The sequence below is a fragment of the Oncorhynchus gorbuscha genome, linkage group LG02, assembly GCF_021184085.1.
Source record: "Oncorhynchus gorbuscha isolate QuinsamMale2020 ecotype Even-year linkage group LG02, OgorEven_v1.0, whole genome shotgun sequence".
Taxonomy (NCBI): Eukaryota; Metazoa; Chordata; class Actinopteri; order Salmoniformes; family Salmonidae; genus Oncorhynchus; species Oncorhynchus gorbuscha.
In genome coordinates this window covers 22,652,927-22,677,392 of record NC_060174.1, presented here as the reverse complement: position 1 = coordinate 22,677,392, position 24,466 = coordinate 22,652,927, and the positions used below count along the sequence as shown (strand labels likewise).

The 24,466-nt window shown below is 41.6% G+C and overlaps 1 protein-coding gene across 2 annotated transcripts; it reads left to right on the top strand.

Annotated features, from left to right (window-relative positions):
• The first annotated feature begins 369 nt into the window (after positions 1-369).
• Positions 370-16,700, top strand: LOC123999315 (ATP synthase subunit delta, mitochondrial-like). Of its 2 annotated transcripts, none has more exons than XM_046304954.1 (5): positions 370-600; positions 1,563-1,716; positions 10,995-11,083; positions 15,069-15,210; positions 16,553-16,700. In XM_046304954.1, the coding sequence occupies exons 1-4, from the start codon at positions 484-486 to the stop codon at positions 15,189-15,191; spliced, it is 483 nt and encodes a 160-aa protein (XP_046160910.1). In that variant the 5' UTR covers positions 370-483; the 3' UTR covers positions 15,192-15,210; positions 16,553-16,700. The 2 variants fall into 2 exon arrangements, with proteins under 2 accessions (XP_046160910.1, XP_046160902.1); XM_046304946.1 differs by having other exon boundaries at positions 372-600; positions 16,572-16,700.
• The last annotated feature ends 7,766 nt before the right edge of the window (positions 16,701-24,466 follow it).

Here is a 24,466-nt window from a genome sequence, read left to right as displayed (position 1 = left end):
GTAGTATCAGGCTCTGTATTATTTTGCAGCTTTTGGTAAAACAGAATAACACTTTAACTTTGATTCTGTTCACCTTGATGGGTCAGTGATGATCTTATCAATCATCTCATCAGTGGATCCTGTTTGACATTCTAACGGCGCCACCCCCTGGCTGTGAAATGTTGCACACTGCCCATATGCCTTCACTTTTTTTTCAATAAATATGTCTATTTACAACGGCAGATAAACCAAAATATGAAATATTCCGTGTTAAAGATCACACCGAACGAGACACATTTTCAGATTGAACACTGAGGGATACGAATCCTTAGGTTGAATGTGTTGCCTCTAGAAAATAACTACATTTCCCGTCATCCTTTGAACGCTCAAAAGGCATTGCTGTTCGGTTCAATGTCCTTGTCCTATCAGACGCACACTGTTTGACTGACTTCGCGCAAGGGCTTGGGGATTCGTTTGTACTTGAATTATATTCATTCAAACAAAATGATGGCAGCAAGGTTTCTTCGTTGCTCTCTCCCTGTATTGAGGCAAGCAAGATGCTACGCCGACGCACCTTCAGGTTCTGCCCAGATGTCATTCACATTTGCCTCGCCAACGCAGGTAATATAGTCCGGGGTTGACAAGGCTTATGCTATTGGCCTACGGTAGAGCCCTAGCTAGATATCTCCATTGATGTAACCAAAGACCGATATAACGTCACTCTCTTAATAATAAAGACATTATCTAACCATACGCATGTAGTTAGCTAGCGACAAATCCCTGTGGCGTGCACACCGCTCAATGGCTACCTAGTTTAACTTGGTAACGTTAGCTTACCTACTTTTTACCTGTGCATGTAACAGTTAGTTGTAAATTTACGCTCGCGCGTGTATATTCTTCCAACCAAGCCTCGCCAAATCAGTTTGGCATGCCTAAATTGTTCTGTGCAACAATGTGTCCCTGTGTTGCCACTTGCTAGCTAACGTTAGATCGCAATAAATAACCTGTTTGTCAAAGCTAGTTACCACAATGGATCACAGGCCCTTGCACTTTCTTATGATTTCACCTTGGGACTATAAATGGATTACAGTACTCTTCAATTGTTAGCAACCATTTCTGATTTAATAATTAGATTGGCTAAATTTTCAGGAGTGTGCTGACTCCACCTTCTTTGTCACCCACATAACTAGCTAGCTATTCTGTTAGTTAGCTAGGTACAAGTTAGCGTTAAAGCTAGCTAGATGTCACTGAAGTGCATTTGACAGTAATTTGCTAGATTGTTGGAAACAGTCTTACCTAGTTACATAAGTCAACATTAAATAAGATGATTGTTTGCTTTTCAACCTGTCAGACACGAATGGCATATTATATCACTTATGAAAACATAACTGCAATGTACCTTACCAGAACCTCATTGACAACTAAAATATAGTAACATCTCAGTAAATATGCATGGACTTTATCCATTAGAACAATTATCTAGTACTGCATGCAGATACTGTATATTTCCACAGATAATATTAAACTTCAATTCTGAGAAAATCAATAATAGTCAATGTAATGCATGTTTCTCCTTCTCCCAGGTGTACTTCAAGGAGGCCAGTGTGAAACAGGTTGACGTGCCCACGCTGACTGGTGCTTTCGGTATCCTCCCTGCCCATGTCCCCACGCTGCAGGTTCTCCGGCCCGGAGTGGTCACCGTGTTCAACGATGATGGCTCTGCAGCGAAGTTCTTTGGTGAGATTTTGCATGATGGCTCAGTGGTCTGATAACCTCATGTGATTTTATAATTCAAACATAAAGGGCAAAGAGGAGGCTCATGAGGTGTGAGTAGCTCTGTTTTGTACGGTCAACTGTGGTTATATGTAGAAACCAGATAACAAAGTTAAAGCAAGCCCCTTGATTAATCAAGTCTCCAAGAAACTGGGAGAGTGAGCAATCCGTTTGTTAAACAGCGCCGCGACATGAATCCAACAGACCATTGCCGCCTTCGAAGGAAATGGCAACTTGGAGACGCAAACAGAAGTTCTGAAAAGTTAAATGCTGTCCAGGAAAACATAGCTTTAATACTCTCAATGCACACCAAAACTGCTACAATTGTTGAAGAAAAAAAAATATAAGATTCACTCAGACAGAGGATATTGTGTTAGATACGCACAAACAAGGCGTGCGCATGAATTAACAAAATTGGCCTTTTGGGAACAAGGTTGTGAACTTGAGGAGAATTGGACCAGCAAGAAAACACAATCCGTAACATGAGAGTGTCCTGACCAGAAGATTACGAAAAAGGAGAAATTCCAGCAATGTGGTCAAGCTGTTATCAGAGGAACTTGTCACGGGTATATCACCAGAGAATCTGGAATGATACCACTGGATCTTAGTGAAACAGAACAATGCTAAATACCCACTCATGGGTATCATCAAACTATGGAACTTTCAGACCAAAGTCAAGGGGGATGTTGGTCAAAATCCAAGGCCAGACTATTTGATTTGTCCAGGACCTGTCTGCTATGGAGGAAAGAACTGGGAGCTGGAGAGGGACATTTTTGGCTTGTGAAAGCAGGCAAGAAGGATTTATATATAAACATTTTATTTTCCTTTATTGCTATGTCAAACGAGATGACTGATTTAGGTCACCTGCCAAAATAATCTATTTTGGGTTTGCTCTAATATAGCATGATTTCTATTGCTATCTGAACTCCAGAGTTGACATCTGAATGAAATCTGAATGACAATGAAATCTGGGATGTCTGAGGTGTTCACCAGGTTTATTTGCAGTGTTTTATTTTGGTTTAACCTGTAGTTTGGCTCTCTTCAAAATTAACATATCATATTCTGGCCTATGTTCAGAAATGTTATTTTTTAAATCTTGTAAATACTTTATGGGCTTTTTCTAACATTTAGTGTTAAAAAAAAACTTTACTCAGATTTAACTTGAACTGAGTATGAGATTATCATTACCCTAAAGAATGCATAAAAAGGATCCCAAATTATGTCATCTGTCTGCTTTCCTCTGTCTACATTTGTAATGCTAAAAGGTCTTTATTTTTACGTTTATGCTTACGCATTTAAGACATTTAGCTCTGTTTGTTCTCCATATTCCTTCGCTAAGTGCATTTAACAGACTTTTCTGTTGGTGTAATTCTGCATGATACAGGAGAATGATCCTATATCATGGCTCTTTGAAGACTGTAAATTTGTTTTAAATAAGTCTTGGTAAGTTTTAATAAGGGAATGAAAATATATTCTCTGAACATAACAATTTTAAAAGCTTCATTTAGTTAAGATTTATCAGCAGACCAAGAATCTAAAAATAAATAAATAGGTGCTGTTACAAAGTTCAAGGCAAAAAGTATGGACGGCTTTCCTGTAGAATTGAGTTGGCATTCTGGGACAGAAGAAGCTCCCCTATTTACTCAAATGACGTCACACATCACTCAAGTCGGTGCTTCAGAGTTCCATGTATCAAACCGTTATATTAAATCCAGGAAAATCTGGAGTCCTCTGCAGCTTTCAGACCCATAAGTGGCAACGAAAAGAATGTAACTCATAAGCAGAATGGCAAGTCTTACCATACAAGAACATGTTTCAATATAATACACTAACAAAATTAATGTAGATGTATCAATAATGGCTGTCGAAAGTCTTGAATAGCCTTTTCTATTCAAATCTTCAACTTTTCAGCTCAAATGATACATTTCTTTAAAATACACTGATTTCAAACTGCTTTAGAAATGGGCACGAGACAGGAATGCCCTCTCTCCCTCATCCTGTTTGCACTAGCAATTGAACTGCTTGCAGAAAGAATTAGACAGGACCCAAACATAACAGGTATTGGTAAAGATGAATATAAACTAAGCTTATTTGCCAACGATATAACTGACTGTTATTAAACTAAATGCCCCCTTTAAAATTTTGAAAATAATTTTATATCCTGAGATGGAAAAAAAAAAAACTATATGGAGAAAGACAACTTCAGGGTCTACAGAAATCCTTCAACACTAGAACTGCCTGGCCTTTCAGGCTATAAGTACTTGCTAGAGAACATTGCCGGCCGTCTACTTAAGCATATGCATCAGATGCATATTATCCTGAAAGGTGCAGGAATCCTAAGCGCCAATGCTTAATAAATAAAGGATTAATTGCATGAATAAATAAACTTGGCAAAAAAAGAAACGTCCCTTTTTCAGGACCATGTCTTCCAAATATAATTTGTAAAAGTCAAACTTCACAGATCTTCATTGTAAAGGGTTTTAACACTGTTTCCCATGCTTGTTCAATGAACCATAAACAATTAATGAACATGCACCTGTGGAACGGTTGTTAGTGTTTTAATTGCCTACCATCTGTAAGCTGTTACGGTCACAGTTATGAAAATTTAGAACACTAAAGAGCCTTTCTACTCTGAAAAACACAAAGAAATATGACCAGGGTCCCTGCTCATCTGCGTGAATGTGCCTTAGGCATGCTGCAAGGAGGCATGAGGACTGCAGATGTGGCCAGGGCAATAAATTGCAATGTCTGTACTGTGAGACGCCTAAGACAGCGCTACAGGGAGACGGGACAAACAGCTGATTGTCCTCGCAGTGGCAGACCATGCGTAACAACACCTGCACAGGATCGGTACATCCGAACATCACACCTGCGGGACAGGTACAGGATGGCAACAACTGCCCGAGTTGCACCAGAAACGCACAATCCCTCCATCAGTGCTCAGACTGTCTGCAATAGGCTGATAGAGGCTGGACTGTTGTAAGGCAGTTCCTCACCAGACATCACCGGCAACAATGTCACCTATGGGCACAATCCCACCGTGCTGGACCAGACAGGAATGGCAAAAAGTGCTCTTCACTGACGATTGGCAGTTTTTGTCTCACCAGGGGTGATGGTCTGATTCACATTTATTGTCGAAGGAATGAGTGTTACACCGATGCCTGTACTCTGGAGCGGGATCGAGGTGTAGGGTCCGCCATGGTCTGGGGCGGTGTGTCACAGCATCATCACCCTGAGCTTGTCATTACTGGCAATCTCAACACTGTGCTACAGGGAAGACATCCTCCCTCATGTGGTACCGGTCCTGCAGGCTTATCCTGACATGACCCTCCAGCATGACAATGCCACCACGCACAGAATGAGCCGTATGGATGATTTCCTGCAAGACAGGAATGTCAGTGTTCTGCCATGGTCAGCAAAGAGCCTGGATCTCAATCACATTGAGCACGCCTGGGACCTGTTGGATTGGATTGAGGCCCCCCACACATGGCAATGTCCGGGAACTTGCAGGTGCCTTGGTAGAAGAGTGGGGTAACATCTCACAGCAAGAACTGGCATATCTGGTGCAGTCCATGAGGAGGAGATGCACTGCAGTACTTAATGCTTTGATTTTGCCTTCCCCTTTGTTCTGGGACACATTATTCCACTTCTTGTTCAGTTTGTCTCAGTTGTTGAATCTTATGTTCTTATAAATATTTACACATTAAGTTGGAAAATAAACACAGTTGACAGTGAGAGGATGTCTTTGATTAGGATGTCTTTGATTGCTGAGTTTATTAGTGGGAATATATGTTTGAAAGAAGTTATTTGTTAGTCAATGATATGTATAATATAATTCTACAGTCCTAGAAAAACAATGCCTATAACTTATTTTAGTTTCCCTTACAATAACATTAGTGCAATCCATTTGATCAACTTTATTTGTTGATTTGATTAGTTAAGTGAAGTTACAGCTTCTTTTGACATGGTAGAAACAAATAATGTATTAATATAACCAGACAGGTGCCAAAGTTAAACAAAAGCGCCAGTGCATGAACAATTGTAAGGGATGAATTACATAAATTGCATATTTTTGGTTAGTAAGCCAGAGCAACGCTGCTGTGTGAGCGGTCGTGCTGAAGGCATGGACAGCGCGCATATTCTTGCAAAAAGTGACATTTGGAAATAGAGCTGCACCTCTTGAATTATGACAAAGGTAAGTGTCATCGAAACACCAGATTATGCTTTCTAATACGGTATAGAAATCAAGGTTTTACCTGCATGTGACTGAAGGAGGATTTGATCGGGATGATCCTTTCCTGCATCTTTAAATTTAACGGTGCGCCCATCTATGTACAATCTGACAGCTGTTAAGCCTAATATTGTCACTCATCAGATTGTCAATTTAATCTTGTCTATAGGCTCTCTTATTGTGTGAAATTGTTTCGATGTGCATGCTGACTGGCATATTTTGATTCCCGCTTAAGTTGGATAGAGTCAAGGATATGTCTTGCATTATTGTGAAGGCCTACTGCAACACAGTATGTTTTCATTTCTATTAGAATACATTTGATTAGTAATGGTTACAGTAAATAAAACTATCCTGTAATTGCTTATTTTTACAAAGTTAAACGTAAAAGAGAACAGTGTCAACCCGCAAGGCGCACTGTCAAATTATTTGTTGCTGATTTTAATAGGCATAACACACTCCTTACACAATTTGTCTTTCTAAGTTTAAATCACCCTCTTCACCCTCATCATTCAGTTAGGCCTAATTTTAAATTGAATTGTGAAGTAAGGTGCACAATTATCACCTGTTCATCCATTTGTCATTCAGCGAGGAGTGTGACACACTAGCGCCTGGATGGGTACCAACAATCTACAGCACGTAATATCTAAAGGTGTCCTAAAACTCAGAATCAAATGGCATAACGATCCATAGTAATTTCTGAAATTCGCCCACATGGAAAACCTAACATTGAAATAACACTTCAATGACAGAATTAAAAAGGAAATTTGGACTGACCAATGTCGACATTTACAAATCCAGCTGAAGTCCTAAGTTTACACACACCGTAGCCAAATCCAGCTGAAGTCCTAAGTTTACACACACCGTAGCCAAATCCAGCTGAAGTCCTAAGTTTACACACACCGTAGCCAAATACATTTTAAACTCAGTGTTTCACAATTCCTGACATTTAATCTTAGTAAACATTTATTTTCTATGGATTGAGGTCAGGGCTTTGTGATGGCCACTCCAATACTTTGACTTTGTTGTCCTTAAGCCATTTTGCCACAACTTTGGACGTATGCTTGGGGTCATTGTCCATTTGTGACCAAGCTTTAACTTCCTGACTGCTGTCTTGAGATGTTGCTTTAATATATCCACATTATTTTCCATGCTCATGATGTCATCTATTTTGTGAAGTGCACCAGTCCCTCCTGCAGCAAAGCACCCCCACAACATGATACTGCCACCCCCCCCCCGTGCTTCACGGGATGGTGTTCTTTGCAGGCCTCCCCCTTTTTCCTCCAGACATAATGGTTATTATGGCCAAACAGTTCTATTTTTGTTTCATCAGACCAGAGGACAATTCTCCAAAAAGTACAATCTGTGTCCCCATGTGCAGTTGCAAACCGTTGTCTGGCTTTTTTATGGAAGCTTTGGAGCAGTGGATTCCTTGCTGAGCGGCCTTTCAGGTTGTCTGTATAGGACTTGTTTTACTGTGGATATAGATACTTTTGCACATGTTTCCTCCATCTTCACAAGGTCCTCTGTTCTGGCACCAAAATACGTTCATCTCTCTCCTTCCTGAGCGGTATGACGGCTGCGAGGTCCCATGGTGTTTATACTTGTGTACTATTATTTGTACAGGTGAACATGGTACCTTCAGGCGTTTGGTAATTGCTCCCAAGGATGAACCAGACTTTTGTGGAGGTCTACAAAAATTTTTTTTTTTCTGAGGTCTTGGCTGATTTCTTTTGATTTTCTCATGATGTCAAGCAAAGAGGCAATGAGTTTGAAGGTAGGCCTTGAAATACAGCCACAGGTACACCTCCAATTGACTCAGGCTAATTGACATTTATCAGAAGCTTCTGAAGCCATGATATAATTTTCTAAGCTGTTTAAAGGCACAGTTAACTTCTGACCCACTGGAATTGTGATATAGTGAAATAATCTCTGTAAACAATTGTTGGAAAAATTACTTGTCATGCACAAAGATGTCCTAACGGACTTGCCAAAACTATAGTTTGTTAACAAGACATTTTTTGGAGTGGTTGAAAAGTATGTAAACTTCTGACTTCAACTGTACATGCAACTTTTATCACAAGTTCGAGCTGATGTCTTTTGGACATATAATTAACAAAATTACAGTTAATAAATGTTAGTGCTCTGTTTCAAGAGATTGCATATTAACTGGAAATCAAGTGATCCTCCATTGATGCGACGGTGTAAGAATCAAATGCATTATTATTTGAATATTGAAAAGGGTGTGGGTAACCAAGGCAGTGGAGCAGTTCGAGGTCATATGGAATAGTCTTGCAGGTGCTGGGAGCATGTGGGTCTGGGCAGGGGTGACGTCATTGTTTGTGTGAGTCTGTCTTGTCTGTTTCATAGTGTGTAAAATCTCTTATCACACAAGTTTATGCTGTGAGACAGGATGCTTTCCAGGATCGCCCAATCCACAATACGACCCATAGGCTCGGTCCCTAACCTAGTCCCTTGCATGAGCTCTAACTAAAAGGGTTCGTTCAATAGGTATAGCAACATGGTGGGAATTCCTCTGTTCTTAACCCTTTATGAAATGGTGGGTGAGTCTCTGACCTCTGTTTATGGCATGAGGCGACTAGTGGTATCACCTAAAAATGGATTTGATTCACTATGGCTAGATTTTTCCTGACACCCATATGTGTACAAATACCAGTGTATGTGGTAGGCCGGTACATCATTTTGAACACTTTGATTTAATGACCTTGTGACATCAACTTAGAAATCATTGCTTTTATTAATCAGATATTTAAGCTACTTAGATACAAAATGGGGACAGTGCTTGCGCATGCCTTCTGTGTTTTCTAGGTGATCGCAATAGTAAGTTCCATATCAATAACTGGCCACTTTAATGTGGACCATACAGCAGGGGTCAGTCCTATCTCGAATTGTGGGGAAGACGATGACTGCATCCTAGACCTGGAGAAATATAACTTAGCCTACTTTTGAAAGTGTTACCCTACTTCCCCCTGCTTTGAAATCCACTAGAATAGAACAAAATGGCACATTTGCAGAAGTGGCTGCACTGAACATTTTTAATGGGTGTATGTGAAACGAGGTTAGGGAGTAGAAATAGATTGTAGTATAAATATTGTATTTCGTTATGTGGATCCATACCATAACACTACACATTGCCCATCCTTACTTTAAAGTCCCAGTGCAGTCTATCTTGTATTTTCCAGTTTTATTTATATGGAGCTACACCTCTCCATCCACGGTGATGTTGGAATAATACTGTGGATTTCTGAAAATGTATAATGCCCCTTTTTAGTGTAAGAGCTGTTTGTAAAAAAAACAATTTTAAATGCCTGAAATTTCAGCCTGTTTTGGTGGGCTGGAGTTTTGGCATGTCTGGTGATATCACCAGGTGGTAAATTATTTAAGACATAACAGTTCAAACCCATCTCCTAATAACGGCTCCTTTTCACTTTTCTCCACTCAAACCCAGTCCTAGCAACATTATTGCTTGATTGTTCTTTGATATTTTTTACAAGTTGTTTTCAATTAATCACAGAGCCTTAATTGTTACCCAGAAATCATTTGATATTGAGAATTGCTTCATTGGACCTCTTTTAACATGGAACCTCCAACAGGGGTCAGGCCTGTCTTGAATTGTGGGGATGACTGCATCCTAGACTTAGCGTAACACTTTCAAATCGTAGTTTACTTCCCTGGATTGAAATCAGCTCAAATAAAATGTTATGTTAGTGACTGTACTGAACTTTAAGAGACTGTTGCAGTCTGTGCATGAAGGCAATGCATTTATTTAATTTCAATGGGTTAAGTTGTCTACATGGGGCTGGGAGGTATATTTTATTTATTTAACCAGGTAGGCTAATTGAGAACATTCTCATTTACAACTGCTACCTGGCCAAGAATAAAGCAAAGCAGTTCGACACATACCACAGAGTTACACATGGAATAAACAAACACAGTAGAAAAATATACAGTGTGTGCAAATGAGTTAAGATAAGGGAGTTAAGGCAATAAATAGGCCATGGTGCCGAAGCAATTACAATATACCAATTAAACACCGAAGTGATTGATGTGCAGAAGATGAATGTGCAAGTAGAGATACCGGGGTGCAAAGGAGAAAGATAAATAAATAATGAAATACAGTATGTAGATGAGGTAGTAAGATGGACTATTTACAGGTGCAGTTATCTGAGAGCTGCTCTGCTGCCAATGACTGGAACAAAGGAGGAATTGGCTTTGGGGGTGACTAGTGAGATATCCATGCTGGAGCGCGTGCTGTGGGTTGGTGCCGCTATGGTGACCAGTGAGCTAAGGCAGGGCTTTACCTAGCAGAGACTTGATGTCACCAAACCCACTGGCTCCAGGTCGAGTATGAAGCGAGGGCCAGCCAACGAGAGTGTACAGGTTGCGGTGGGTAGTATATGGGGCTTTGACAAAACGGATGGCACTGTGACACTGCATCCAATTTGTTGAGTAGAGTGTTGGAGGCTATTTTGTAAATTACATAATTGAGGATCGGTAGGATGGTCAGTTTTACGAGGGTATGTTTGGCAGCATGAGTGAAGGATGCTTTTTGCGAAATAGGAAGCTGATTCTAGATTTAATTTTGGATTGGAGATGCTTAATGTGAGTATAGAAGGAGAGTTTAGTCTAACCAGACACCTAGCTATTTGTAGTTGTCCACATATGGATGTAAGTCAGAACCGTCCAGAGTAGTGCTGCTGGACAGGCGGGCAGGTGCGGGCAGCGATCGGTTGAAGAGCATGCATTTAATTTGACTTGCATTTAAGAGCAGTTGGAGGCAACGGAAGGAGAGTTGTATGGCATTGAAGCTCATCTGAAGATTAGTTAAGTGTCCAAAGAAGGGCCAGAAGTACCATGTTTGCTTAGAGGTGGATCTGAGAATCACCAGCAGCAAGAACGACATCATTGATGTATACAGAGAAGAGTCTGCCCGGTATGATGGGTGGGTGGCTGAATGGAATAGGTTGCTTTACTCAAATTCTGTCTGTTTCAGTGAGCAGCGGGTCAATCACAGTGAACGCAGACTCCTCTGTGCAACTACTGGCTGAAGAGGCTTTCCCCCTGGACCAGCTGGATGTGGCTGTAAGTACCCAGCACCCACTCATAGACCTATTATCTCTTTGGCAACGGGTGGGCAACTTGTCCTGCAGGCCACAGGGTGGGCAGGCTTGTCTTCCAGGCCACCGCATCACAACTGATTCTAGTAATCAACTAATCATAGTTGTATAGTTGGCCTGGGGTGTATTCGTTACGGGAACCGTTTACCATTGAAGAAACAAAACGAAACAGAGGTTCCTACCTGAATTTATCAAATATAAATTCATTTTCCTTTTGGAGTAAACGGTTTCTGTTAAACATTTTGCAACAGACAAAATATTTTGCAAAGCATTGACGGAATGATTACACCCCTGGGGTGGATACAATTCTGTTTGCGAAACATTTATTTAATTGAAGCAAACAACTGAACCTACCTGAATTTGTTCTATTTCAACTGTTTGGCTAATGGTTACACACCTGGTGTGTGTTAGAGCTGAGCAGGAAGATGGGCCACAGAGGGGATACCTTGCGTTTCCTTTGCCAATGGGAGCAGAATGTCCTTAAATCATTGAACCAGAGCAATCACAAGATGCTCTTCATCAGAGCAATAACTATTGCATGAACATTTCCCATCCTCTACATTAGGATTGCTTTGTTCTCTGAAAAGCTAGGCTAGAATTGTGATTGGCATCATTCAGCCCATGCAGTCAGTCATTGATTGAAACCCAAACCCCTTTATAAAGATGTTAACTGTGTGCAGCTCTGCTCAGTCAGACCTTAGCCATAGTTTTGCAAAAGGAAGCCTTCTATGAAATGACCAAATTCCGTACTCAACAGAATTCCGCACAGCATTGGCTCAAATGTCAGTCAAAATATGTATTTGTGTGTGATGTCCCTAAGGCCATGTTGCTCTTTACTTTTCATAGCCCCATCAGCTGACTAAACGCGTTCATCGTAAAGGAGCTCCCTCTTTCTCTTTGACCCTGTCCTAAGAAGGGCACATACTGTCAAGTTGAATCCAAAGAAATTGATAACTCTTTCTTTTTTTTCCTCTGAGAACAATGCACAGGAGAAACCCTGCTGTTAATAAGGCAGGAAAGGTCAGTCACTGTTGAGTTATAGCAGATGTGCCAAGTTCCCACTGGGAGACCTTTAACTCCCAGCTATGTTTGGCATTTCTACGCTGTAATCGCTACTGTAACAAATGGGCCTTTCACAGGAAAGAGGCAATGTGAATTTGCAATGCTAGTCTCTCTCTTCCAGACCTACCAACATGCGCACAATTTTAGGTTAAAATATGCTGGAATGAAAAGATGCCCTAAAATAGGCTTCTCGTTGGCACATTGTGGTTTTTGACCCAACTGTCTGAAGTTGGAAGTGATCCAATCTGAAGACTTGGGCGAGGAGAAAAGGCATCATTACGACGGAAGTAGTTAGCTACAGCATTTAGTCACCTAAGAGAATACTTTCTTGTGAGCACTTAATCTCCGCAACTGTAGGTGCTAGCGCATTGGCGAGAAAGGAAATGTGGTGTTGCGATAGTTCAGTGTGCGTTTCTGCATGGATGGAGACAGGCATGGCAGAGAGCTGTTCTGCTGATACCATCCTTCACAAAAAAATCTAATTTGCCTACCTTTAAAAAAAAAAAGAATATTAGCCCTCTGGAGTCACTGTCTGCTCCCAGTGGGGAATCTAATTAGCATAATAAAAGAATCCCCATCAATCTTGTCAGTTTAAAAGATGTTTTGCATGGGCTGCGTCTCAATCCATCACATCTGCCAACGTTGCCCTTCCGCATCTGCTGTGAAAGGTGACGAACTAGAGCGGTGTTCTCTCAGTCTGGCGCCCAAACAGTTTGGCCTACAACTATGACCCCACTATGGAAAGATTTGGCTCCCACAAACATGTCTGAGAGCCTCACGATAGTACTCTATGACCCACAAGCATCATGGGACTCGTTTTGTAGTCGGTACAGCCGATCTGCCGTCCTCTATGTAGTGTCCGAACAGATTGGGCACACGTTAAGTTTGCTGAAAATTAATGCAGTTGACAGTGAGGATATTTCTTTAGTTGCTGGGTTTATATATGGAGATATTTTAATCCCTAAAATGTGTTAAATGCTTGTCAAAATAAATGGATAGTGATCCTTATCTGTCAGCTATAGGACAGACACTTCAGAACAAACTTCTCTTTCCACATTTTTTTAGTTTTTATCCATGTATGAAGCTGTTATTAAAGGTTTCTATGGGCGAATAGCACTAAGGCCAAATCCAATGTTTAATCAATTAAAAACAGTTCTGATAATTTTTAAGGGGTCCTAAAATTCCAATTCCAATAGCTAAATCTAAATGATCCATAGTATGACTATCTTAAAACAATTCCATATTTTCTTAGTAGATACCCCCATGGCTTAGATTCTATTAATGCATTTTTTGTTCATTCCTATTGCTCGTTGTGCAATTCAAGGACCTAAATAAAAATGTAGACAATATTCTAAATATTAATTTATAATTGTATCTTGTCAAAGGTATGTTTACTTCAAAGTGTAGGAAAAATATATTGTGCCTTCAGAAAATCCATAGGCTGTCAAGTTGATCTAGTAAAGCAGAAATGTACCAGGTTTGTTTAAACTTCCTATTCAATTAGTCTATCTTGCAAGGAGAGGACATGTTAGGGCTGTTACGCTGACCATATTACCGTATTATTGCCATAGATTTAAGTCTCAACTGTAACTTAGCCACTTGGAAACAATCCCTGTCTTCTTGATAAGCAATTCCAGTATAGATTTGTTTTTGGTTATTGTCTTGCAGAAAGGTGAATTTGATGCAGTTTCTGGTGGAAATCAGACCGAACCAGGTTTTCCTTTAGGATTTTCCATGTGCTTGGCTCCATTTCTTTTTTTTGTCCTGGATAAATTCCGTAGTCCTTAACGATTACAAGCATACCCATAAGATGATTAAGTCAACACTGTGCCTTAAAATATGGAGCGGTACTCAGTAATGTTGTATTTTTGGGGAAGATCCAGTAATGTTTGGTGTTCATGGAAGAAGAAAAAAAGTGAGTTATTGATACCACCTCAATTTAATTGAGGATCAAACCCACTGAAAAGAGTTTATTTGCCTGGCAGAAGCATAAAGAACAGGATGTCCTTTTTTAAAAATGTTCTATGCTCAAAGATTTATCCTCACAGGATTGGATTATGCAGCTTTAGCATCGCTGAAGCAGTGTTTCCCCAAACTATGCTTACAGGGACCCGCTGCCTAGCTCTGACCCTTGTCTAAGGCTGTGTTACTCATGCAGCCCAGTTCTTTTGCCCAGTTATTGGCATTAGAGTTGACTTGATTGGTCAAACGACCAATGGTGAGGCCTCCCGGGTGGTGCAGTGGTTAAGGGCGCTGTACTGCAGCGCCAGCTGTGCCACCAGAGACCCTGGGTTCGTGCCCAGGCTCTGTAGTGATCGGGAGGTCCGTGGGCGACGCACAGTTGGCCTAGCGTCGTCCGGGTTGGTGAGGGCTTGGCCGGTAGGGATATCCTTGTCTCATCGCGCACCAGCGACTCATGTGGCGGGCCGGGCGCAGTGCACGCTAACTAAGGTTGCCAGGTGCACAGTTTCCTCCGACACATTGGTGCGGCTGGCTTCCGGGTTGGATGCGCGCTGTGTTAAGAAGCAGTGTGGCTTGGTTGGGTTGTGTATCGGAGGACGCATGACTTTCAACCTTAGTTTCTCCCGAGCCCGTACGGGAGTTGTAGCGATGAGACAAGATAGTACCTACTAAAACAATTGGATACCATGAAATTGGGGAGAAAAAGGGGTAAACAAAAAAACTAAAATAAAGACATGGTGAAATATTTCAGAATTCGGCTGCCTGTGTAAAAGCATCCCAAAAACTGTTAGCCTTAATTGGTTATTCAGTTGAATGTAAAAAAAGAGAATAAAAAAAAGACTGGTACTGTGCTAGCATATTTAGTATGCATGATGTTAGTATGGATACTGGGTTATGGTTCTGTATTTGACCTCTCTGCTCTTTAGGCTGCCAAGGTCAACTTGGAGAAGGCCCAGTCTGAAATGGCGTCTGCGTCTGACGAGGCTGCCAGGGCCGAGGTCCAGATCAACATAGACGCCAACGAGGCAATCGTCAAAGCCCTGGAGTAGGCCGCGCGACTGGTCTTTGGTACGTATTGCAACCATGTACCTCTGTCAGGTGGTAGTGTAGAGCATATGAGCTTCACATCTGACCTAGATGCTGTTGGAAAATCTTTAAAATGCATCCAATCCTCACTCATATCTTCCTTGAAGCGATCAGTGTATTTTAAAGGCTTACACTTGCCGAGCTAATCGCCTACCAGCTATTTGATTTTGAAAGCAGACAGCACAGTGACTTAATGGATGACGAGGTATGCACATTTCAGCCACGAGGTGCAGGGTAGATCTTGTTACCAAGCTGTGACGTTGGCTAACAGAATTGCCAGCATGCGCTCTGTTTGAAGGAGAGATTTCCATGACTTGATCACTGATCTCACGCAAGTGAGTTTAGAGCTTGTTTCAGCATGGGCAGCGCTATCGAGTACATTCACCGTTGAGAAGTAGTCAACTAGGTGGGACCCTAGAGAATGATAGAGGCCTCTGGTAGCCAAAAGGCTTTAATGGCATGGGTAGTGCCATTGAGGGATTATAATGTTTTAATATAGTCAACTGGGTTGGACTTTCTACTTCATTGGCTGATCCATCCTGGTGACCCTGTTGGAGTTATGTCCAATCGGACAATCAATTTTCAGTGAACTGAAAAGAGGAGTGACTCATGGATATGTGTGCTTTGGGGACCTTTAACAGAATGTGACTGGCAGAACGGGTGTTGTATGTGGAGGATGAGGGCTGCAGTAGGTATCACCCTATCAAAAGCTTTGGCCAAGTCAATAAAAATAGTTTTTTTTGTGTCAAGTTTCAGGAGCTCCTTTAGCACCTCTGACTAGGTGACTGCCTGCAGAGGGAAACTTTGTAGAGGGGCAGGGGAAAAGAGCGAAGCATCAGGTATAGTTGCTTTAGAAGGGGTGGGAGATGAGGAAATATTGGACGGGCAAGGAGGCATGGCTGAGGCATAGGAATCCTGAATTAATAGTGGTGATTCGAGCTCAGCCATGTGCTTCTTGTCAGTAAAAAACACTTCAACTTTAAGGGACATGGGCAGCTGTGAGGAGGGTTTATTTTCTTTAACCGTTTTCCAGAACCACTTGGGGTTAGACCAACAGAAGTGGAGTAACTGCCAGATCAGACAAACCAGGGGCTAGACCTGTTTTTTTTTTATTCGTGTTTTCTTTATGGGGGTGTGTTTTGTTAACAATACCACTGGAAATATCAAAGGTCCATGTGTCCTTGACTGAGGGGTTCAAGCTGAGTCTACCATTTTATCTCTATGGTTCAGCAAGTATTTGAACGGGTTGTTGGGTCTTCAGCACACCCCAATGTTATGTCAGACTGTTTTTATTTCTGGATGACTGTGTACTTACCGTAATCAGATTTTTGCCTTTGTTCCAGGTGTAAAGGAAATGAAAATTCTCCAACTGTTTCCCGGACCAGTCGAGTCAGTAACTGCAAGATCTCATGCTTGCTTTGTACAGTGGAATGAAATGACCAATAAATTTATTTGGATTTATCTGCCAATAATTCTGTATTTTTGTTCATTTTATGTAGGATTCAATGACTGATATTGTGTGCTAAATTTTGTAAGGGAAAAAATACCATGTTGACCATGTAAAGATCTCCATCACTCCCTCTGTCTCTCGGTGTGGGAATGTTCTTTGAGTCAATATGGTTACCTCAGGTTGTTGTGGTGCTGTCCATTTTAAAACCGCAATTAGTGTTAAAAAGGCCTCTGGTCTCAACCATAGGTTCCATCTTAACAAAAGCACTCCAGAGTTCTAATCATGTTCTGACTCAAGACTTTCAGTCTTTCAACCACAACCGGTTTCATTAATGTTTACTCTCACCAGGCCTCTAATTAATTATTGTGTGCAAGTACAGTTGAAGTCGGAAGTTTACATAAACTGAGTTTAAATGTATTTAGCTAAAGTGTTTCACAACTCCTGGTCTTAGGTCAGTTAGGATCACCACTTTATTTTAATGTGAAATGTCAGAATAATAGAAGAGTGATTTATTCAGATGGTTTTTCTTTCATCACATTCCCAGTGGGTCAGAGGTTTACATGCACTCAATTAGTATTTGGTAGCATTGCCTTTAAATCTAACTTGGGTCAAATGTTTCTGGTTGCCTTCCACAAGCTTCCCTCAATAAGTTGGGTGACTTTTGGCCCATTCCTCCTGACAGAGCTGGTGTAACTGAGTCAGGTTTGCAGGCCTCCTTGCTCACACACTTTTTCAGTTCTGCCCACAAATTTTCTATAGGATTGAGGTCAGGGCTTTGATGGCCACTCCAATACCTTGACTTATTTGTCCTTAAGCCATTTTTCCACAACTTTGGAAGTATGCTTGGGGTCATTGTCCGTTTTGAAGACCCATTTGCGACCAAGCTTTAACTTCCTGACTGTCTTGAGACGTTGCTTCAATATTTTCAGTTTTCCCTCATGCCATCTATTTTGAAGTGCACCAGTCCCTCATGCAGCAAAGCACCCCCACAACATGATGCTGCCACTCCCGTGCTTCACGGTTGGGATGGTGTTCTTCGGCTTGCAAGCATCCCCCCTTTTCCTCCAAACATAATGGTCATTACAGCCAAACAGTTCTCTTTTTGTTTCATCAGACCAGAGGACATTTCTCCAGTGTGCAGTTGTAAACCGTAGTCTGGCTTTTTGGCGGTTTTGGAGCAGTGGCTTCATCGCTGAGCGGTTTTGCAATAGCATTGCTCAACAATATGTCATAACATGATGCCATATGCTGGTTAAACGTTTTGTCAGTCCCCCTTAACTGCACCAGGCTTATTGAACTTCTATTTCAGTCTATGCTGACAGATGGTGACTCATTTACTAATCTCATTTAACCCAAAACTAAAGTCTTGCATAAATGGTACTGTAGTTATGACCAAATTATGTTTATATAGTAGATATGTCTGTTCATGAGATGACAAACTTCAGCCCTACAGCCACTCAAGTGTCTTTTGCGTATAAAGGGCGCACTGGATACTTGTTTGTAAAGACCTCTATTGGTATAAAAGCAATGTACATTTAACAAAAACATAAATGCAACGAGTTGGTCCCATATTTTATGTGCTGAAATACAAGATTCCATAAATTGTCCATACACCCGAAGCTTATTTCTCTCCATTTTGTGCACTAGTGAGCATTTTCTCCAAGATAAACCATCCATCTGATTTGGCATATGAAGAATCGTATTAAATTGAATTATCATTACACAGGTGCACCTTTAGCTGGGGACGAAAGGTCACTACAATATGCATTTTTGTCATAACACAATGCCACATGTCTCAAGTCATGAGGGAGTGTGCAATGGGCATGCTCACTGTAGGAATGTCCACCAGAGCTGTTGCCAGAGAGTTGAATGTTAATTAGAGTTTGCCAGTACGTCCACCGGCCTCACAACCGCGGACCGCGTGTGGTCGAGTGGTTTGTTTATGTCAACGTTGCGAACAGAATGCACCATGGTGTCGATAGGGTTATGGTATGGGCATGCATAGACAACGAACATAATTGCATTTAATCAATTGCAATTTGAATTCACAGCGATACCTTGACGAGGCACTGAGGCCCATTTTTTTAAGGTATCTTAGACATCTGTTAGTTTATCTGTATTCACAGTCACGTGAAATCCATAGATTTGGGCCTAATGAATCCTCTGACGTTGTGCAGTACAAAATGGCTGAAAGGGTGTGTCTCTGTCTGGGTCTAGGCGTGGTTGTGACTTGGCTGGGGTCGATGTGTAAAATATCCCCGGCTCTTCCTGGGACTGCTGACAATGTTTTTGTTTCAGTGTTTCATTCCAATAGGAGGGGTGTCACATTCTAGAGGGATTTGGGGAGTGCCAGGGTGAGGCTGTGGGCACATGGGTCTAGAAGTGTGTTAACCCCCTCCACTTACTAACACTTGTGTGATTCACTGTGTAAGTGGGGGCAAACACTCATTGAGCAAGCAGCATGTGCTTTCATGCTCCCACTAAAATTGTAGGCCTATGTACATTTAGATTTAGTCAATAAATAGGTTGGTCGAAAATTACTTTGCAGCAGCGGTAAAAATATAACGTTGCATCAATGTTGTTAATTTGCCAAGCCATTCATGTCCAATTGGCCAGTGATGTATTCATGTTGGGAGGGAGAGGGGACTTTGCGAAGGACGAACACTTATGTTTTTGTATGTCATAGTAACCTTTTCATCCTGTGATGTATTGTCATTACTGATCACGCACAGTCAATTCTACGTGTTATTCACAGCGTATTACTACCATTATACTGCATGGCGGCCTGGTCCATTGGAAGAGCCTCTTCTAGGGCGACAGGTAGCCTAGCAGTTAGAGCATTGGGCCAGTAACCGAAAGGTTGCTGGTTCGAATACCTGAGCCGACAAGGTAAAACATTTGCCAATGTGCCCTTGAGCAAGGCACTAACCCTAATTTGCTACAGGGGCGTTGTACTACTATGGCTGACCCTGTAAAACAACATTTCACTGCACCAATCCAGTGTATGTTACAATAAAACACAAAGAGAGAGTGAGAGAGTACCAGTCAAAGTTTTGGAAACACCTACTCATTCCAGGGTTTTTATTTTTCACTGTGCCTTGCAAAAGTATTAATCTCCCTTGGCATTTTTCCTATTTAGTTGCATTACAGCCTGTAATTTAAATGGATTATTTGGATTTCATGTAATGGACATACACAAAATATTCAAAATTGGTGAAGTGAAATGAAAAAAATAACTTGTTCCAAGAAATCCCCCCAAAAAAACGTTTGTTTTTATTCCAAGTTGTAAGGCAAAAAGATTGGAAAAAAGTCAAGAGGGGTGAATTCTTTCGCAAGCCACTGTACTGTTTTCTACATTCTAGAATAATAGTTTTGATGTCTTCACTATTATCACTATGAAATAACACATGGAATCATGTAGTAACCCAAAAAGTGTTAAACAAATCAAAATATATTTTAGATTCTTCAAACTAGCCACCTTTTGCCTTGATGACAGCTTTGCACACTCGTGTCATTCTCTCAACCAGATTCACCTAGAATGCTTTTCCAACAGTCTTGAAGGAGTTCCCACATATGCTGTGCACTTGTTGGCTGCTTTTCCTTCAGTCCAACTCATCCCTAACCATCTCAATTGGGTTGAGGTTGGGTGATTGTGGAGGCCAGGTCATCTGATGCAGAACTCCATCACTCTCCTTCTTGGTTCAATAGCCCTTACACAGCCTGGAGGTGTGTTGGGTCATTGTCCTGTTGAAAAACAAATGATAGTCCCACTAAGCGCAAACCAGATGGGATGGCGTATCACTGCAGATTGCTGTTGTAGCCATGCTGGTTCAGTGCACCTGAGTTCACTAGCCTTTGTCTTAGTAATATATTTTGGCTGTGTGGAGCTTTCCTGTCCAGTTACATCCCTCTCCTCCTTGGCTCTTCCTCCTCCAACTCTCCATCAGTCACTCCTATATGAGCTGTCCATTTTCCTCTGTATCAAGGTTACAGTACTAAGCTGGTTGCTCTCTCTCTTTCTGTAACACAGAGCACCACAAAGGAATGCATTGGTTACACACACCCAAGCGTGCGTCACACAGATACACAGGCACGCACAGACAGACATCTAGGACTCAAGACAGTCAAGTGATGGCTCAGGCATGTCAGCGTACTGGTAGGTCCAGACAAGTATAATGTGGTTATATGATTGGAAGGAACTTTTATTGGGGGGTAGTGCCAGAGGGAACGGATACCAAGGGGAACACCTTTTTGGGTATCTTGTTTCTCTTTTCTGGCTCATGAGTTATTTGGAAACTTTTGACAAGCAGTGAAGTTCAGTGGACTTTAAAACAGAATTTACCCACAATGCGTGGTCTGTCACTCACGTCACCTCCTCCCCTCTCCTTGGCTCGCTAGGTGACTCTCCTCTCCCTGTGTGACTGAGTGCTCAGTGGTTCCCTAATCACATGCCTCTGCTGAAGCACTTGGAAAATATGTCATCGAGCTAGTTTCCACCGAGGACAACCAAGGCAGGCAAGCAGGCATAGCTCCTTTCAAACGCTTAGACCAGCTCTGGCAGGGCCCAGATTCCAGCGCTGTCCTCCTCACGCCTGCATGCAACCTCCGTCCGACAACTTCCAGTCCAGGGCACAGTGGCGCAGGCACCAATGTCAGCTCCGAAGGCCTGTCGTGTGGCTGTGGCCCGGCACTAAGGGCACAGAGGAGTACGGTTATCACAGTTATTACGTGCTGATTGGCCAGTAACACTTTGTAGGAAATGACAAAAACAACGATGACAGGGACGCCCATGCAGGGGTTTGGCAATATCTCAATTGATAGCAGTGAACCTGTTTGGACTGCAGGACTCCCCAAAGATAGACACGTGTAGATTGGTATAGGCTAAGAGACCACCACCAGCTTGTATCCCTTTCAAAAGGGGGAATGTTCCATAGAGGATTCCCAATGATATCCGTCCTGCGTCAACCTCCTATACCCTGGCTCGGCTCACCCCCCCACGTCAGCCCATTTAGGATTTTCCACCCTCATGGTCTTGAAAACCACATTCACTGCGTATCTCTGCATATTATGGCCTGTGCCCTAGCGACCTAATATGTCAGACCAAACAGGGCTACAGGGACAGATATGGTCCAATTTGCCCCTTTCCATTGCAGCTATGTTTGTCAGAGGACATATTGTATTTCAGTGGTTATGAGTGCGTTCAGCCCCGGCCAGGGCGGTCAGGCATCCACAATATGCCGTCATTTGTCAATGCCCCACGTGTGTTAGGAAAGGACGGAGGTAATTCCAGAACTCCCTACAAATAGATTCTCAGGGGATTTTTCTGAAATGTTCTGAAAGATGGAAATGTGTGTTTGAAGTGGTACTTGGTACTTATCATTCATTGACAGTCAAAGTAAATAATGTAGTGTTGCATCTATGAGAACATACTGTTAGGTCAGGAGTATTACATTATCCATTATTAGGTGTCTGACTCCCTTGCCAAGTATTTTCTTAAATAATTCATTTGGCTAATATTAGGTCTGCATGATAAACACATCCTTAACAAGCAGTTAATGTCAGATGTCAACTGGATGGTAAAAATAGGCACATCTGACTAATTAACTCTGAAGTTTTTGTTGGCTGACTCGCTGTATCAAGTAACGTCAACAGAAATAGTACACCAACCTGACTAAACATAGCCGGATAGCTATCTCGCTGGACTTAGTTTGCAGTATTAACCTTGACTAGGGTCTTTTACCCCCAGATTATTCTAGACAGTGTGAGGATTTTGTGCAACAAAAAATCTGTTAATATAAATTATTCAGAGAATAATGCAATCCTTGAAATAAAACATTTAGAAGTGTCTCTGGTGCGGAGAATTCTCCCCTCACAAGTTTTATAGCTACGGGATGCTTTTCTCTGGCAGTGGGTAGTTAAGAAGTCGAGCCACAAATTCCTTTTTGGCTGCTTATGAACTCAACTCTGTCCTTTTGATCTCTCAAGTCTCCCCTGCATTAGTCATATGATATAATAGTGTAGATATAGACGGTAAGTTTGAAGTCAGAAATGATCTATTGAGAGCACTAAAAAAAACTTTTATGGCTAGGGGTTTCGACAACATCCGGTGAAATTGCAGAGCGTGAAAATCAAAATAAATTATTAGAAATATTTAACTTTCATACAATCACAAGTGCAATACACCAAAATACAGCTTAACTTCTTGTTAATCCAGCCACCATGTCAGATTTCAAAAAGGCTTTACGGCGAAAGCAAACCATGCTATTATCTGAGGACAGCACACCATCAAACAAACACATGACAATCATAATTCAATCCTCCAGGCACGACACAAAACTCAGAAATAACGATATAATTCATAACTTACCTTTGAAGATCTTCTTCTGTTGGCACTCCAATATGTCCAATAAACATCACAAATGGTCCTTTTGTTCGATTAATTCCGTCGTTATATCCCCAAAATGTCAATTTATTTGGTGCGTTTGATTCAGAAAAACACCGGTTCCAACTCGCCCAACATGACTACCATTTACTAAATAAATTACCTGTAATCTTGGTCCAAATTTTTCAAACAACTTTCCTAATCCATTTTTAGGGATTTTAAAATGTACATAATTGATCAAATTTAAGACAGAATACACTGTGTTCGTTTGCGGCTAAAATGAAGGTGGAGCAAGCTTTAGGTCACGCGCCTCAAACAAAAGAGTACACTAGGCTGAACCCTCATTCTGAATAGCTGTACTTCTTAATTTCTCTAAAGAAAAATATCAACCAATTTCTAAAGACTGTTGACATCTAGTGGAAGCCCAATACATGAATGGGGCCATGTATCGTGAGATTTTGAGTGAAAACCTCCTTCCATCAGCAAGGGCATTGAAGATGAAACGTGGCTGGGTTTTTCAGCATGACAATGATCCCAAACACACTGCCCGGGCAACGAAGGAGTGGCTTCGTAAGAAGCATTTCAAGGTCCTGGAGTGGCCTAGCCAGATTTCAGATCTCAACCCCATAGAAAATCTTTGGAGGGAGTTGAAAGTCCGTGTTGCCCAGCAACAGCCCCAAAACATCACTGCTCTAGAGGAGATCTGCATGGAGGAATGGGCCAAAATATCAGCAACAGTGTGTGAAAACCTTGTGAAGACTTACAGAAAACGTTTGACCTCTGTCATTGCCAACAAAGAGGCATATAAAAAGGTATTGAGATAAACTTTTGACCAAATACTTATTATTGACCAAATACTTATTTTCCACCATAATTTGCAAATTAATTAATTAAAAATCCTACAATGTGATTTTCTGGATTTTTTTCTAATTTTGTCTGTCATAGTTGAAGTGTACCTATGGTGAAAATTACAGACCTCTCTCATCTTTTTAAGTGGGAGAACTTGCACAATTGGTGGCTGACTAAATACTTTTTTGCCCCACTGTATATACATATGAAATGAGTAAAGCAGTATGTAAACATTACTAAAGTGATTCCAAGTCTATGTATATGGGGCAACAGCCTCTAATGTGCAGGGTTGAGTAACTGGGTGGTAGCCGGCTAGTGATTGCTATTTAACAGTCTGTGACATCGGGTGCTGTAGGTGTCCTGGAGGGCAGGCAGTGTGCCCCCGGTGATGCGTTGGGCAGACAGTACCACCCTTTGGAGAGCCCTGCGGTTGTGGGCGGTGCAGTTGCCGTACCAGGCAGTGATACAGCCCGACAGGATGTTCTCAATTGAGCATCTGTAAAAGTTTGTGAGGGTCTTAGGGGCCAAGCCGAATTTATTCAGCCTCCTGAGGTTGA